The sequence below is a fragment of the Stegodyphus dumicola genome, chromosome 9 (genome assembly GCF_044657685.1).
Source record: "Stegodyphus dumicola isolate Sdum_Otavi_A_Nest chromosome 9, ASM4465768v1".
Taxonomy (NCBI): Eukaryota; Metazoa; Arthropoda; class Arachnida; order Araneae; family Eresidae; genus Stegodyphus; species Stegodyphus dumicola.
This window is the reverse complement of record NC_140776.1, coordinates 48,906,931-48,925,728: the sequence shown is the minus strand read 5'-3', so window position 1 is coordinate 48,925,728 and position 18,798 is coordinate 48,906,931. Positions and strand designations below refer to the sequence as shown.

Here is an 18,798-nt window from a genome sequence, read left to right as displayed (position 1 = left end):
TAATAATTTTTGAAAGCTTTACTACTTTCAGAGATAGTATTGCAAGTAGCCATTCGAAAAAGAAACAAAAGTATTTAACAGCCGATAAAGAAATGCTATATAAAGATCATACAAAATTAAGATACGGGACGATCCAGATCCCCTCTAGTTTTAATTAAGCCTAACCATAAGGATAAAGAACATGAAATAAAGTACAAGTAGCTTTCAAAACCTAATTTGTCAAAGAAAATTTAACGAATTGCCAGCAATAACTGCAGTCTTCGACAAAAACCATATCATTCTTTATATCTTTAGACCAAACCATATCATTCTTTATATCTTTAGACCAATATATCCCTTCTAATTTCAGCCACTTGAGCTTTAACTTGTTTATTAATGATTCATCTCATTACAGAATTAGTGAAAACGTTCCATGAGAAAAACTTCGCCAAGAAGACAAGTTCGGCCTTTGCCTTTGGTTATGAAAAATAGGAAGTGGCCTTTTCAAGTTGACGATGATCTAAAAATGGCTGCATCGTGCTGAACCATGTCTTTCACTGCTTCAGAAAACTTACCCACATATGCAATTAACGCAGGGTACTGTCAGTATAGATCTCGGAATTCCTAAGGAATCGCCAGTTTTTTTCTATTGAAGGTTATTTTACTCTTTGTTTAAGCAAAGGTTATCCAAATTAGTGCCGCATATACTGTTATATTACGTAAGTCTTATTCCTCGTCATGTAGCAGAGACATCTGACAAGCATCAATGAAAAGTCGTAGACGCTTTATAAGGGCAGCACAAACTCAATAACTAACATAATAGATTGAAGTTTTTTTCATTTAAGATACCCTTGATATTCGACTTAGAAACTCACAACAAATTACCGTTAATTACAATGCTGTCTACTTGATAGTTTGGCCTGCGTCTACTAAGTACTATGTAATTTATATTCTATTGGTGTAGTACTATGTAATTTATATTCTATTGGTGTAGTACTATGTAATTTATATTCTATTGGTGTAGTACTATGTAATTTGTATTCTATTGGTGTAGTACTATGTAATTTATATTCTATTGGTGTATCGTTTAAAATAAAGGTCAAGAGCCTCTGCAGTTTAGAAATCAGTATCTTAACAAATTTAATAGTGTAATAACATTTGCCGGACAGCGCACAGATGGGTTCCAATTGACTCCAATTGACAAAGATGAGTCATCGTACGAATAAAGAAGTGACCTTAGACAATAATCTCACGTAGGATTAATTTCATTTATAAAAAATTTGAGTAAACTTGGGATGCTCGTTCTATTTAATATTTATATATTGGATCAATGAATTACGTTGCAGTAATACTCGGACAGATGTAGCCAATGGCTCTCTCTGTGTTAAGGTGGTGTGTGTATTTAATTATGGCAAAGCACACTAGGGCTATCTGCCTAAGAGGAGGGATGCCTTTCGTGGAGGACTTTCTAAGGGAAACTGGCTCGTATACACGTTACACATGGGGAAAACCACGAAAACACCCATGCAGCCAGCCCGTTCGCGGGATTCGAACCTCGGACCGAACTACCACTGTTCAGCGACTTTACCGCTCGGCCGCTGGTGGGCCTCCTCTGTGTTAAGGAAAACAGCATTTAACTGTTTCCTTTTTTATGAAGACATTCAGCTGTTGTCTCAGCTGTCGGTGAGGCAAGCAATTTAATGTACAGTGGAATGACCTCTTTTAAACCCAAACTTCGTTGCGCTCATCTTTTTTTATAGAAATGTGCTTCAAGCCTACTTAATATAATGCGCTCAAAACTTTTTAGTTACCAAATGCCGACAAAAAGCTGATGGACTTGTAAATGATTTCCTTCAATCCTCCTCGGGACTTTTATGCGAAAATGACTGCTAATTTCCAGGCAGAGAGAAAAATGGTTGAATCTGGAGCACATTACCAAACTGTGTGCGCCGAAAAGAACCCGTCATATGAAAGCTTATACATTTTTTTATGTATTTTGTAAGCCTTAAAACTATTTTATCATTTAGGTTTTTAATATTTTTTGCATTATTTTGGGAGATAAGCTCAATTTAAAATTTTTTATTGGAACGAAACATAGAATAACTACAGCTTTAATTTAATTTTCTTGGTAAAATGGAATTTCGTCAGTGAAAATCTTTTCAAAAATAGTCGGTCAAAAACATTTTATTGCAGGTAAATGTAGTCATTGTCTCGGTGGACTTTAAACATCACTTAAATCATACCGCAATGCTCTGCCAGATTACAAACCACGCGATCACCAGGCAGATTGATGATAAAAATAGTAGATCTTCGGTTTGAACACTGATTATAAAGCGTTTTGATCTTTCGATCAACTGCAAAATACTAGTTTTGATCCCGGCATTTGGATACTCACTTCGTTTCCACATCTCATGGATATAAGATCTTACCGCTAAGATTTGGCTAATAATGAAATTTGGTACAATCCGTCACTCGAGCAAATATAGAAAATTATAAATATACCTTCCAGAATGAGATATCATTCAACTTACTAAATTATAGTATCGTATTTTCTCTCGTATTCGTCCCCCCTTTTTTTTCTTATACTAAATTTATCGTCCGAAAATGGAGAGGCTAAAATTACGCGAATACTTTAATTTTCCAAGAACGCGGTTACATTAAGAACATAATAAATGTTAAGTAGGCATGCTTAACAGATTAACCATGTCAAGAAGTCACGGGTAACTATCCCATTATTATTTCTTTTAAAATAAACTTACATTCCAATGAGAATACATAGTAATATTAATATTACAATATCTAATAAGATATCTTCATTTTTACTTCCCTGTATCTTGAATCTTGCCATTCTTATTGTTTTCTCTGGTACTCCTTAAGCCTCAAATCATCAAGAAATAATTAAAATAAAGATGAATGTCCAGCTTACTCATCGAAATCATAGACTGTATGTCAGTTAGTGTTTGCTTCGTTTTGATTGGTCGCTTCTTGTGTTAGGCTAGCATAAAGTTGAACAGTTAGAAGGGAAAGGTTCGGCGTGACCTTTGCAGGAAGTTGTGAGAGTTTGCCTTTGTTAGAAAGACGAAAACAATCACAACATAGACGAATCCATTTTTTAAAGGTTAGGGCAGCTCGTTCTTTAGACGCCTTAAGGAAGGGGAAATGAACTAAATATTTTTTTAATTTTCAGAATTTGGCGTTAAAAAGTTACTTGAAAAAAACACGAGTACTGTTCTATATACAATACATTTACACTTACACATAAAAAACCATTAATACGTATTTTTATTTCCATGAATAAAGATTACACAGACCAAAAACCAAACACAGTTTTATTACAGTGAGGGGAAAAATGTGGTTCTTGTGCATTTTATGATACGATTTCGAGTACAAACTCAGAATACCATTTTGTAAGAGGATTTTCCCATGACGCTATTGTTCGATTTTAGGGGTCAGTTTAGCTGGATCTTAAAGCTCAGAAGAAAGAAATTCTGATACCATATGCATCAAGAGAATTGCGATTTAGTGATTAGTTGATTTAGTCAATAAATGCGATTTAGTGATTTGACAAAATATTGGGGTTAGATACTAGAGTCAGGATTAAATGGATGGAATATCGTAGAAAAAGATACAAGTGTATTTAGTTTTTATCAAACGCAATACGAATTTGAATATTTATTTTTTAAAAAACAATGCTCTTGTATATTCCAATGATGATTGGTTCTCAAATTTCATGCGAGCCGAATGCAGGATCTGAAAGCAGCTGGCGGACCGAAATTTGCTTTTTATCAAACTGAAACGGTTTTTCAACAAAAATAAATTTTATTTATTAAATATTTACCAAAGCATACATAAACAGTAACATCTGGTTGAAAGGAAAGTTTTCCGCCAAAAAACATTCTTAATAAAGCTAAGGATAAAAATAAAAAAAAAAAACCATCAAAGCAGTACCTTTAGTGCTGGTAGTAATCACTACCCAATTCTGTCAACGTTTTGGTAGTTTTTCAAAGCCTTCAGCAAAAAAAACTTGTTGCCCGCGAGTCCAAAAACAGATCAACCTCAGTTTGGACGTCCTGTGCAGAATGGAAGATAGCACCGACAAGATGTAGCTGCAGGTGTCACAAAAGGTATATGTCCGAAGAAACGATGTCGGGGCTATACGGTGTGGCTAAAGATCCCATTCGAGTCCGTGCAGAGTCCAGCTGGTTAATGCAGACACGTGTGGTCTTGCATTATCTTGATGGAGCATTACCTTTTTGAGGCAGAACTCAGTTCGACGTTTTGCCTTGATAACTGCGTCAACACAGACTAGCAACTCACTGTACACCTTACTGTCGAGTTTTACCTATTCACAGATACCCTTTGAGGATAATACCACGACAATCCTACCAGATAACAAGGCATGATCTTTTTGTTAGTCAAATTTCGCTCTCGACGGGCTCACCGGGCGCAGACCAAACCCCCTCCTTTTCGGCATGTGTTGTTAAAGTAAATCTACTTGTCATCACAAGTGACGATCCGGTCAAGAACTTTGTCCCTGCGTTGATATTCGAGCAGATTAGTGTAGGCCCGAACACGTCTGTCCGTATCTACTTGAGTCAGCTCATGCGGCACACAGTGATTGAACTTGTAGTACGTCAAATTTACGCGCTGCATAGCGCGACTAATGAACTTGGCACTAACGTCTCGAGATGGCAAGATCTCGAGTGGTTGCATACTGATCTCCTTCCACAAAATCTCGCAAGCTGGCCCCCATCAACATCAGCAGGCCGAGCAGAGCGCTCTGCTTCTTAAATGTCATAAGTTCTTGTTCTTGAACTTTCGGTATCAAACCTTCACAGTATCATATGATACAACCTAAAGCTGATACATGATTTGGTGACATTCTGTAGCTAACGTTTTGCTATAGAACTGAAAGTCAATGATAGTTCTAATCTGGTAGCGTGATGGTTCCACTTCAGACACATTGCGCTTAATGATAACGACATTTTTTGCCTATTTCACAACGCAGTATTCTAAAGAAAGTTTCTTTCTTTCAAATGCCAAAAATCGTTTGAAAAAAAAAAAGTCTTTTTAAAAGGGCTTTATAAAAGGATCTTCAGAGGGCTTTATAAAAGGAGAGAGAAAATTGAGCCAACGGGATACTCCGGATAATAGTAAATCAATAAAAAATTAATTTTTTAATCAGTTACGAATTCAATATTTTAGCAAATAAATACCGATTTAAATAAATTGATCTCAAGGGGTACTTTTCTGTTAACGGGGAGCCACTTAGCCCTAAACATAAACTTGCCACGAAATCTAAGATGCCTTCAACCCTAACGATAACATAAAGCTTCAGCAAAAGAACAACTATTTTACACATAATATAATTTATATAATGTTTAATGCGCGTTTTTGAACTTGTGTAATTCTCTGATGCTTTTTCAAACGAAAACAGATCACTGTGTACAGGGGGGAAATAAAACTGCTATTCTTCTTATGTACATAATAATCTCTTTTCACTTAAAAAAAAAAAAAAAAAAATCAGAAAATTGCACAAATTCGGCATCCAGCACAGCTTTTGGCATTAAGCAGATTAAAAATCATGTATATTTATATCATGACGCAGCTGCCCATGACGCAATATAAATAGATTACCACACTTGGCGCTTTGACGCTCTGTTCACAGAAAAGTGGTTTTTTTTTTTTTTTTTTTTTTTTTTTTTTTTTTTTTTTTAACTAAGAGACTGATGAAAGCAAAACAGCACTTTTAAGGGAGATAAAAACAAAAGTTTCTCCCTTTTTTACCCGGGAAACGAGACCTGTAATGCATGGCACATTAACAATGACACGCATATAATTAAATTTTCAAATCGGTACATTTTACATTTATAAATACATTAAAATCTTTTATTTTCAATTAATTATTAAAAATCTTATTAAACTTTTTTTTCTTTCTTTCATTTTTGTAATATATATATATGAAGGTATCAGCCATCATTTTAGCTTAATAGTATTTTGATTTATTTATTAAAATTTAAATAAAAAGTAAATAAATAAATCATGCTTGAAATTCTGAACATGGATGAGAAAAAGTATTAAGTTTTATTTCTCATTTTAAAGTAGACAGAAATGATTTCGATAATATATTTTTTACAATAAATAAAAAGGTGGAAAATGCTGTAGATATAGAAATATTTAAAGACCTTCTTGCAATAAATCAATTTTTTAAATATAGGTTTTATCTCATATTTTAAATGTCTAAATCATAATGAAACGCATAATTAAGAGCATAAAACCGAATGTTGAAGCAAATTATTTAATCAAAAACATACACATAAGAAAATTGTTGAAAGGGATTTAATTCAAAGTTCATAATTTCAAAGGAATAAAATAAGACTTTTTTTTTTTAAATTTTGGGGGAAGAAATTCTACTTAGCATATTAATTACTCAAGTCTTATCATCAAAATTAGATTTAACGCAAATAACAAAATTATAAATATTAAATCTCTTTAAAAATAAAAAAAGAAATAAAACGAAAGCAATAGATAATCAATAAATTCAATAAATTTATGAAACTCGGGAAGAAAACAATGAAACAGGAAATCCATCAATGTCGCCTTTAAAAAAAAAAAAAAAAAAAAAAAAAAAAAAAGGCTATTTTTTTGCGGCGGGGGGGGGGGTAATTGTGGTACTGTTCCGTTATCAGGACCGGGTCTCCAGAAATATATGTATGTATACATGAACGTATAGGTGTGTGGGTTCATGTGTGCATGTATTATATGTACATACATATGTATATGTGTGTGTCCACACATATCGCGCACATACATACGTACACTCCTGAATCCGGATCTGATAACATAAAAGTATTTTCTTTGGTGCAAAAATTAAACAGGAAAACAGAAACAATTTTCTATGGTAACTGATATAATAATTTGTAAGCATATCAAAATCGGCGCCTACACATTTTGCAAATCTCCTGCATAATAAATTGGCAAAGAAAGGGAAACTATCTCCGGGTCTTCTTGCACACAGAAAACTCTTAGACTGTTTTTGCTGGAAAATTTAAAAAAAAAAAAAAAAAAAAAAAAAAAAAATCGATGACATTACTTCCAGACATATATATATTACCTTGATAACTAAAATTTGTTTGAGAGCAACAGAAATTTTTTTTACAGGAGTGTTTGTAAAATAATAAAAAATAAAATGGTCAGGGTAAGAGTGAAACAAAACGGAGCACAAAAATCCTTAAACATGAAGAAACATAACTTAACTATTTAAATGCTGAACTCGTTAAAAGAAACTCAATTAACAGTTTTCCTCTAAATGCAACTCGCACAAACTATGCGAAGTTATCACTCGATTTTCACTGTATAGCCTTGAAAATGAGGGAATTAGATTATGTTTAGCATTATTATAAATGTTGGAAACCATGTATTATTAATAAAGGTACCTCACAGTTAAATCAATCGAAGTTGCAAGTGAAATGTCTCCGATTGAGCAATTAAAGGATTAAAATTTTCAAATAAACTTCATGAATGACTTACGCTTAGCAGCTGCAAGCAAATCTTTAACTTCTTTAATTAGTACTTTGATTGACTGGCTGGTTCTTTCCAATTCTTTTTCGTGAGCATGCAGATTTTCACGAAAATACGGACTGTTGGTAAGACAGTCCGTAAATTCCAAGGGTAGTAATCCCATCGTCAAATGTAATCAGATTTCCCTTTTGCGCGCAGGGATGAACAAAAGTAAGTGCTTCTAAAGTGCACTATTCTAACTATTTTAAGTAAAGAAGTACATCATAAAAATGTCAGAAAATTGTTTATGTCTTCAAAACTCATGCCTATTCAATCAACCGCAGGGCGTTGCAAACTCGCATCTCACCTCCTCTACCGCGATTAATGCTATGACGGAAATGTTAGTGAACCCTGCAATTTCAATAAACACCGTTAGATGGCGCTAGTTTCAGCATCATGTGACTGCTGAGTTTCCGGTTCCTATTGCCATGAAAGTTGGTTGCTTATGTAAGTACTAAATCTCATTCGTATTTTTTTGTATTAAATTTGATTCTTTTGCTTAATAATGGTTCTGTCAGTTCTAAATAATATTGTATCTTCTATTGTAATTGGATTTTTTACAGATGACTTTTCGAAATTTGACCTCTGTCGTCAATGCAATCTAGTTACCTGTATATAAAAATTTACATTTAGGAAAAGCAAGAATGATTTCAATAAAGTCTTTAAAAACACGTTTTAGAATATGAGTTTTCTCTTGCCTTGGTTTTAATACAAAATTCATGCCATTATATTGATCTAATATTTTATAACTCAGATTTCGTACATTAGCAATTTAAAAATATTATAAACTTGAAAGCTTTGCGAGTAAAATTGTATGTAATATGATCGTGTGTAATTCTGAACTTTGTATATAATTACATAAAGATAGCTTATCTACAGAAAAGTTTTTTTCGTTCCAGTATGGAAATTATAGCTTCTCCAAAGAAGTATTAATGAGAGATTTAATTCTGTTTATTAGAGAGTTGCAGCATTATGATTCCATCCTGTTGGTTATAATTTCATTACGTGTGTTCATGTCTTTTCCTCATATCTCAGTAACTCTAATTTTCATGTTTCTGGTTCTTTGATTTAAGAGAATCACCATTTAAGCTGAATATAATTATTAGCTTGAGTTCATTGAAATGTTATGAATAAATAATATTTTAATGAGCTCAAGCTAATTTCAGAAAAACTACACCAACTAATATATAAATAAATTGGAATAGTTTTCCAGAAATTCATATGCCTATTAGTGGTCAAGAGAGTGAAACCATTGGATATTGGTACTTTGATGTGGGTTTGAGTGACCTAGTGATTAGGCTGTCTGCATGAGCATTTCAGTGGTTTTTCTGCATGAGTAATGTGAATACAAGCCTTGTTTCTCTCAGACAGTCTTCCTCAAAGGTATCATTGCTATTAACAGATAGCCATCATGCACCCAATTTTTTTTTTAACTTATATTGATTATCAAGTGTGCTCAAGTAGGTCTTGTGTAATTTTAAAAACTTGACTGAAGTTTTTATTAATTCTGTCTCTTGAAATATAGGCAAATTTTTCTTTCATTTACATCATTGAAACTAGTACATGCACTAATATGAGTGACTATTTATTAGGTGTAAGTATTATTCTTTAGTTTTATTTTATAAAATAATCATATATTGTTAGTGATCCATATTTTTTGCAATGTCACTTCAAGTTTTTAAATACTGAGCTTCACATTTTGAGAACTTTTTTTAGATTTTTTTTATGCTTAGTAAGTTTTAAAGATCCTGAGTAGCTATTCAAATTTTTTACAATACATTTAAGGATGTATATTGTTCTTGTGATGATATGATTTTTTAATCTCTGTATGCTATCATGTAACATAAGACAGTGATCTCAAACTGGCTGCTTGAAGCAATTTTATAAGGCCCATGAAGACATTTCAATTATATAGTTGTTGCAAATACAATATCGCATAGATTTCAAGATTTTAGTTGTTTGAAGTCTGAATTTATATTATATTCATTTCCATTAAATGAACATGAATAATGTGCTGGAAAATCTTCAAGTGGAGCTAATTAATTTATTATTGGATATAAATTGTAATCAGATTTGATGAAACAGATTATATTAACTTTTATTCGTACTTGGTTTCAAAAGATAAATAAGCTCAACTGTGAATTTTTGTACTAAGAAAACATGTTTGGAAACATATTTATGTGTGAACAGTTTTTATATACGTGTCAAAAAAATTTCATAAATAAAAAAGAGACTAAATTGTTTATATCTGCTTGCAAGTTTATGTATGTTTTAATAAATATTCACTAAGCAAAATTTAAAATATTTGTCATTTTATTAATCATATTTTTCATTTTGATTAAAAATATCTGACCCATCAGCTGTTTTCAGATTGTGCACTCAACTTGCATGCAATTCGAGTAAGACATGTAGAAATTATAATCTTTTATGCATGAAAGCTGTTCCAAAAGTTCATAGACTGGCAACATTGCCATTTTTGGGAAGCAATTCGATGAGTGTTGCTCATGAAGATATTCTGTATTGTGCCTTGTTAATGAGAGAAAAGTTAATGAGCCATTGTCATTTATTTGCTCAGTATAAAAGCTGAACTCCAAGCGAAGTCTTCATTGATTAATTATTATATAAACATTATTTATTAAATTTTGTGTAAGTTATGCAAAAGTATGTAAAATTCGAGGTTAACAAACTAGTGTACGGTGAAGAAGGAACTGGCAGAGTTACCATATTCTAGTGACAGAAACATTTTAAGGGACTAAATGTATGTGTAGGATGCAGGGCTTAATTTCTAAAATCAGAAGTGCCTGAGCTCCTATGGAAGGCCATCAGGAAGAAGAGAAAAAATAAATAAAATAACAAAGAAGGAAAAAAAAATACCTGAAAGTTTTCAGATTTTATATTATGCCCAAACGACATTCTTTTCATTTACATACACATACACATTTCGAGAGCATTTGGACCAACACTGTATTATGCTAAAAATATTTAAAAACAGTGTATCTTTAGAATTTCAGATAGAAAATCTCTCATGCTGGAGATAAAAATGTTTTATTCCCTGCAGTGTTGCCACTGCTTTTAAGAAAGCTTATTTATTTTTACTTTATTTTTTAATTTAAATTTTTGAATAATTCATATTTGTGAGCTAATGAGCTAAATAAATTATGGTGTACTCTTAACATCATTTCTTTTTGTAAGATTCTCTGTCATGCTGTCTATCTGTTAGTCTGTAACTTAATCAGTCATTTATTCATTTCTTAAAAATAGCAAAAAATAATACTAATGACAAAGAAACCTTAGATTGGTACAAATTTCATATAAAATTTTACATAAAGTCTGCTTGTCTAGGGTATCTCTCTTTAAACTTATATTTTGCCTGTTTCCTTTTAATTCTGTAGTTTACATGACATACTTCTTTTCTCAATAGTGTTATTTATTTGTTTCTGATACATTCCTGAATAAAAGAAACTCTCAGAAAAATCTAATCTCCTAAAGCAGCAGCTGCAATGGCTCTTTGTTGACCTAAAACAGAGAAATGGAAAAGAGAGGGAGGGACACTTCATAATTCTTTGCAGAAAAAAATTCTCTTACGTGTTTTCCACCTTGGTACCCTATAATCATGTGCTTATATTGCTTAATTATTAATCTAGCCCTGGTAGGCAGATAGCTCTCGAGTGCTTTTCCGTAATTAAATAAACCAAACCAAACCTAATGCAGCCCTGACTAAAATTATCATCAATGCAAAACCATTGATCTCACCCCCATTTTTCTTGGAGTACTGTAAATTATGGGAACTGGGGGCTTAGAAATATGTTTTTTTCATAGGGATCCATGAACTTTACTTCTGCCATTGTAGGAATCGTACTGCAGCATTAGGGTCTGGAAAAACAAAGATAATATGCTTACATCTTGCAAGGAAGGGTTTACAAAAATATACTTGAATTCCTTCGTAAGAATATTTTCTGTACCTAAATATATGAGGTGTGGCTATTAATTTCCAGGACTGCTCTAATAACATCAGAACAGATGATGTGAAAAACGTAACCTTTTAATATGCTTCGAAGTGATCCCCATCTGCTGTAATACACTTCTGTGCTCGGCTGTATAAGTTACGGAAAAAACTTTTAAAGTCCTCTTTCGGAAGGCTCTTCAATGTTGACGTCATGTTGCATAACAACGCCTGCCTCCACATTGTGTTGCCACTGAAGAGGTTTTTGGCCAAGCATGAGGTTCTGGAGTTGCATCATCCGCCATACTCTCCTGGCATGGCTTGGCCCCCGCAGACTTGTTTCCGAAACTCAAAACTGTGATCAAAACAATACACTTGTGGATGTTGAAGACGTCAAGAAGAATGTGACGTTGTTTTTTAAGAACCTTCTGAAAGAAGACTTTAAAAGTTGTTTCCGCAACTTATATAGCCAAGCACAGAAGTGTTGTCTCATTCTTGCCACTAGATGGCGGGCATTCTTCCTTTCTTTTTCTCTAATTGAGATCTGGGAAGGAGACTAGATTCGAACTGCTCAGAGGAGCGTAGAAACGAATTTCTGATTTAGAAAACAATTAAAATGTACTGTCTTAAATAAATTATCAACTATCATGTAAATACTGTAATTATAAAGATGTGTGTAAATAAAAAGTCATTAAGACTTAATTGAAGTTGTAATTTGAATTGAATATAAATGCCGAAATAGCTCTCCCATATGAAGCCTATAGATTATAGAATCAACAAGTGTATTACGACACATGGGGATTACTACGAAACATATTAAAAGGTAACGTTTTTCACATCATCTCTTCTGGTGTTATTATAGCAGTTTTGGAAATTAATAACCACAGCTTTTAGTTGCTTTCTTAAGACTAGAACCATCTTTTCTGTGGTGGTCCACTCAGGAATGGCAGGGACTCATAATGTTACTGTCAAGTCTGACATGAGCTGTGAGATAGCTAGATGTTTTTTTTAGATAACTTTTAGGGAGTAGGAATTATATATCTACGTATGGCTTGCTCGACGGTCTGGGTTGCATTATCCTTCACTCTGGTGCACTGCACCAAATAATGCCAAACCATATATGAAATGACAGTCTATGAAATCTTTAGAGAAAATAAGTAGATAGTGTCTGGAATTCCTTTATACAATTCACGTTGTAGCCTGCTACTTCTGTGCTTTTCCAACATCTAAGAAATAGGAAAGAAAAATTTTGAAATGGGCTTGAAAATATAATCTGTGACATCCACTGTTTTATGCTTACTCTTAGAAAATGATATGAGAAATTGGTGCATCTGTAGAATTACCACAAAGAATATGAAGGTAATTATTTCAAAAACAAGACCTATGTAAAACCTAAATACAATTCGGATTTCAAATAGTGATCTCTCTCCGTCCATGAACTTTTAATGCAGTCAATGTATAATTATTTTCTTGAATATAACTGTAATTTTGCAATGCATTACCACTAATATTTTATTTCTTAATATATTTGCATTGTTAGAAATTAACAAAATGCCAAAGAAAAAGACAGGACAAAGAAAGAAAGCAGAAAAGCAGCGTCTGCGGCAAAAGGAGATTAGGACTGCATTTTATCAAAAACCATTAGCTGAACATCCTTGCAATGCAGCCATGGTAAAATATTTTAATTATTTAAGTTCTCAGTTATGTATTATATTGGCAAGCAACAATTTTCTAAAACTTTTTTTTCAGGGATAGAATAATTTAATTTTTTAAAGATAACTAATAAAATTAAAGTTGATGCTGAATTTAAATCTTAGTGCTATTTAAATGTTGTAACTCAGTTTTTAAATGATTCATCGTATTCCTATGTATTTTATATTATTTTCTCATTTCCTGTGTTGCACAGCTGTTAAGATAACAAATCAATGTGACATTATTGTCGCCAAAAGATATTATTAACAATTACTAACATTATTTTATTGCTTTCTTATCCTAAAGCTGTTAATAAATCGCAACCCTTAGGATCTCAGAGTTATATCATTTAAACTCTCATATCTGCATAAGAGTATAATTATAGAATGGTATAGTAGTTAGTGAAATATATTTATAATTGAAGTGTTATTTATGTGTTAAGTGTTGTTTATAATTTAAGAGTAACCTAGAATATGTAGATGAACTAATTAAAAAAAATTCTTTTGTGGATATAATAGAATACATCTCAGAAATATGAAACTATATGGATGGTGATATAATAAATAATTGCTTTAAGGAAATAGTGAATTTTACTCGTGATTGAAAACGAAATCCTAGAGTTAGATCATAACTTAAATATTGACATAGATATGAATTTGAGGAAAAGCTTCAAATTAAAACCAAATACTAGAAGGATATTTTTACTTTGTTGCCATGTCTAAAGAAGCAAAAGAAACTCATAAAAGAAAGTATCAAAGTTTGGGCAGTGTTTTTAGATGAAGTTCAAATTATTTTTCACAAGGAATTGTCAAGCCAAACAACGAATAAAACAAGTCAATTAATTAGACTTCATTAAATTAATATAGCAGTAAGTGATTTCCCAGTTCCTGCAAAAAATTAGTCACCAGCTGATTTGTAAATACTCTGGGTAAAAGTTATTTATTGGGTGCAAGCTGGCAATTTTGGTGACTTGAAAAAGTTCTTCAAATCATCAATATTATTCTAAGTCATCAAACATTATTAATTATCAGTTTTAAATACAAATTTTAATTTTCAAATAAGGATTATAAGGTGCATTAAAAAATAAAACACTTGCCCTTTATGAGAAAGTCTTTTTTTTTTTTTTTTTTTTTTCCCGCCATTGTTCTCTCTGTACAGACAGTGATCTTTTTTCTTTTAAAAAAAATTTAGAGTTCTTCAAACTTGTCATTGCACACTGATGTCCAAGGCATGTTAACACTTCTTTGCAGGTGGGGGGAATGATTATGTGCTCTGTTCACCTCCACCGAAAAGACTTAAATAATTTTGCTGACTTTAAAGAGCATTTAGGAATCAGCTGGTGACTAATTTTTCATCAAAGGCAAGAGCCACTTTAAAAAATGGCAGTATACTAAGAATTCTGTAAAAGGACAACCAATCAATAAAATTAAAAAAGCAAGGAACATCTGTATAAAGCAATTTTTCAAGGTATCCTTCTGTAATTTTTTTGCTGTGCTGTTCGATCTGTTTTCACTTAAAAAAAATGTTAGTGAATTGTACATACTTGACATCTGTACAACATCACCATTACACGCTCGACAAAACATAGTTATGTTATGCACATACCTGGGTGGCCACGTAAATACTTTCAAGTGAACTACTGCTTTGTCTCATAAATACTTTTTGCAGCTCTCCAGTAGGGATACAGATAATCGGAAAGTACTCAAACATATCTCATATCAATGTTTTTATTGTATTGTTTTATTTTGTTGATCAGTTCCATTTCTTATCTCAAATCAATCTGTCATGTCTCTTATTTATGTGTATAATTTTTTTCTTTTATATTCTAGGAATGTGACAAATGCAATAGGTATGTCCAAAATATATATTTCATATAAAATATATAAGCAGAGATAATAATAATTTCTTACTGTTTGCTTATTGTAATTTTAGGAAACAGAAAAACAGGGCATTTTGTTATTTTTGTTCTGCGGTTCAAAGAATTCCAATGTGCTGCCAATGTGGTGAGTAGTAATATGATTCATTTAATGAAATGAAAAATTAAGGAAATACTAACATCTTTGCTACTTTCATCCATATTAAAAAAAGTGATCTGAGCTTCAGTAATGCTGAAAATTTCACTAAAATATGCAGTTAAAAATATTGGTGAATCTTTACATTATGGTAACTTGGCGATTTTTTGGCGAAAATTTGGCGACCAACCCTGCTACAGCAACCTGCTAGTTTTGTTTTGGACGCCATTTTGTTTTCACGAAGTAAAGGCATGTTCTTTTTTTATTCAACATTTTTTCTAACAATCTGCTAGCCGAATTACGCTTATATTAGAACTTTTATAGAACAAAAATGCTTAATCAGGACGAAGATTAGGTACGAAATTAGGAGAAAGTGCAGAATCGCAAACTGCTTGCCGCGTTTTTAAGAATTGCACATACACGGTATCCATGTACACGTTGACCTATTTTCACTTAAAAAAAATCCCAGAATTGCACAAAAATGGCATTGCGCACACAGTTGACTTTATTACACACATCGACCCTTGTGGAAACACTTGTCGATGTGTACATCGATTATGTACACATCGACCTATTTTCACTTTAAAAGTCAAAGAAAATTGACAAAAATCCAATTCTTCTTACTCTTGTAAAAAGCGTCAAACAAATAAGTGGGCGATTCTGCACTTTAGCAGCGAAATTGTTTCTAAGTCCTTATTAGCTAAAATCATGATCGGAATTTTCCGGAAAATGTCACATGACATGTCTCATTTCTCTGAGACAAAATAATCTGTGATTCGAACAGTGTACTTCTCAGATTATTGCTAAAGTCCTAGCTAGTAACCTTTATCGCCTAACCAAAATGTCACCAAACTACCTGTTACCATATTCTAAAGATTAGCCAAAGTATTAAATATTAGCTCTAGATTATTTTATACAAGTTAATAAAAAGTATAAAAAAAAAAAACCAAGTAATGTTTTATGAAAGTGGATAATATCTGACATTTGAAAATATCATGTGTTACTGACAAAAATTTAAAATTATCAGTTTGATTTTGTTCCTAATTAATGACAGCTGATAATTTGCAATGTAACCAGTCTTCTTTAACCTCACCAGTCTGTTCCCACTCACTTGAACATACAATTCCAGTACATGTGGATGATGGAGAATTGCTCTCCATCATTAAAACCTCACTCTTATTAGTCTATCTTGAATCTCTTTACTTAGAACACTGTCAAAGCTAGAGATTTCTCTGATTTAACTTTTCGTTGGGTAATTATTATTATTTGTTTGCTATTAATAAATCATTAAAAAAACTAGACATTTCATTTTTCTGAACTAAACAGATAACAGTTTTCATCATGACTTCACTAATAATTTGCAACTTTAAAGCATTAAATAAATTAAAACAAGAGTTTGGAGTGTTGTAGTTCATAAAGTGCATCAGTGAACACTCACTGTCCCTGACTTATGTGCAGGGCTGGCACAAGTGTTTCCACAAGGGACAGGAATCTTTGAAAGATAATCCATGATCTGCTCAAAGTCACCTCGTCATTATGGATGCTTTGGTGAATGAAATTGACCAGATCATCCATGTAAACAAACGATGCACAATAAAAGGACATCAGCTAGGAGGTGAGTGTGAGTTTCAGTTCTGTTTGTGCCTGTATGGAGAAACTGAGTGTAAAATGGATGTCACATAATCTCACAGACAATCAGAGGTGGCATTGTATGGGATTCTCCTTGCGACATCTTCTCTGATAATTGTGCTGAGGGCTATTTTTTGGACAGAGTTGTGGCGGGTGATGAATCCTGATGCCATCACTACCAACCAGAAAGCAAACAACAAAGCCAACAGTGGAAACATCCCAACTCCCCATCATCAAAGAAGTCTAGAATGATGCAAAGTTAAGAGCAAAATCATGCTTTAATGAAAAGCCCATTTCTCATTAAGTTCCTTGTCCAGGTCAAACAATCAATGCTGTTCGGTACTGCAATACCCTCGAACGTTTGCATGCAGCAATCATGTCAAGCCAAATGGCCAGACATGTTGACCTCTGAATTGCTTTCGCTCCATGACAGTGTGTGGGCACATATGGCCATTTGCACATTTGAACATGCTTGTGTGGTTTAGGTAGAGTGCGTTCGAACACATGCCATACAACCGTAACCTTTCACATCTTTGGTCCGCTAAAAAAGGCGGCTGATCTTTACAATATGGTAACTGGTAGTTTGGCGACATTTTGGAGGCGATAAAGGTTACTACCTGGGACTTTGGTAATAATGTGAGCAGTACTCAGTTCCGATTATGCATTATTTTGTGTGAGGGAAATGAGAGATCATGTGATATGTCATGTGATATTAATGGACGAATTACGGTTCTTTAATCGAAAAAGGGGGGGAAATCGGGAAAAATCTGGAAATTTTGTATTTGCCTTTATTCTGTGTTGTGTGAAACAGTGTTTGTTAACTTTTGGATCCCATGGCCCTAACTAAAGTGAATTCGAAATGCGTATTTAGTGGGATTGAAAGGGGTAATAAGTGTTGCTTTAAAGTTGTGCGAGATAGAAGTAAAGATGTTTTATTAAGTTATTTATTTTACCTGGTACCTTGGTGTGAACTATAAGTATGATTTTAAAGATCCTGAAACAGAAATAAGAAAAGTTTATCGGATGCGTAATCAAGATTCTGAAGAAGAATAGGTAAGTTAGTATTTTTAATTATTTGAGGATATTATTTTTATGCATTGTTCTAAATGTAAGGTGGAAGTAAAGTAATTTGTGTAAACGTGCATGGAAATAATTTAAATATTTGACACTAAGTATTTGTAACCATTTGTAATGAAGTAAAGGTATGAATTAGTTAGTGACGTTTGTAATATAATAGGTAATGTAGAGGTAAAAGTTTTTGGATATTTTATTTATTTTATACGGGGTAATGTTCATATTTGGAAAGGGTATGTACTTTTTCGCGATCAGGTAATTTCATATATGTTCTTTTTACCGGGTTTAAAGATTCAGAAAATTGTCATGTATTTTCGTGAAATTTTTGTAATTTATGAGAAAAAAGCAGTGTACATGGATATACTGAAGAGTGTGTGCAATGCCATTTTTGTGCAATTCTGGGATGTTTTTTTAAGTAAAAATAAGTCGACGTGTACATGGTTTAGTGATATTTTAATTAAATGATAGTTATTTTGTGAATTTTATGTTTGTAGGAATTTGGTATACGTTTCAGTTGAAGTAAACGTGTATGGAAATAATTTAAATATTTGACACTAAGTATTTGTAACCATTTATAATGTTTGCGGTATGAATTCGTTGGTGACGTTTATAATATAATAAATAATTTAGAGGTAAAAGTTTTTGGATATTTTATTTATTTTATACGTGGAAATGTTCATCCTTGGAAAGGGTATAAACTTTTTCGCGATCAGGTAATTTCATATATGTTCTTTTTACCGGGTTTAAAGATTCAGAAAATTGTCATGTATTTTCGTGAAATTTTTGTAATTTATGAGAAAAAAGCAGTGTACATGGATATAGTGAAGAGTGTGCGCAGTGCCATTTTTGTGTAATTCTGGGATGTTTTTTTAAGTAAAAATAAGTCGGCGTGTACATGGTTTATGTGTA

General features: G+C 32.6%; 2 protein-coding genes across 2 annotated transcripts in view; one reads left to right on the top strand and one right to left on the bottom strand.

Annotated features, from left to right (window-relative positions):
• Positions 1-7,848, bottom strand: part of LOC118187381 (rho GTPase-activating protein 26-like) — a 349,938-nt gene extending 342,090 nt beyond the window's left edge. The window contains exon 1 of the mRNA XM_035357592.2: positions 7,510-7,848. Coding sequence (XP_035213483.1) covers positions 7,510-7,663 — 154 coding nt within the window. The 5' untranslated portion in view covers positions 7,664-7,848. The remainder of the gene's footprint in view (positions 1-7,509) is intronic.
• Positions 7,849-7,900: 52 nt separating this feature from the next.
• Noa36 (zinc finger protein 330 homolog Noa36) overlaps positions 7,901-18,798 on the top strand; it is a 70,781-nt gene continuing 59,883 nt past the window's right edge. The window contains exons 1-4 of the mRNA XM_035357596.2: positions 7,901-7,986; positions 13,023-13,153; positions 15,004-15,023; positions 15,107-15,177. Of these exons, the coding sequence (XP_035213487.1) occupies positions 13,034-13,153; positions 15,004-15,023; positions 15,107-15,177 (211 nt within the window). The 5' untranslated portion in view covers positions 7,901-7,986; positions 13,023-13,033. The remainder of the gene's footprint in view (positions 7,987-13,022; positions 13,154-15,003; positions 15,024-15,106; positions 15,178-18,798) is intronic.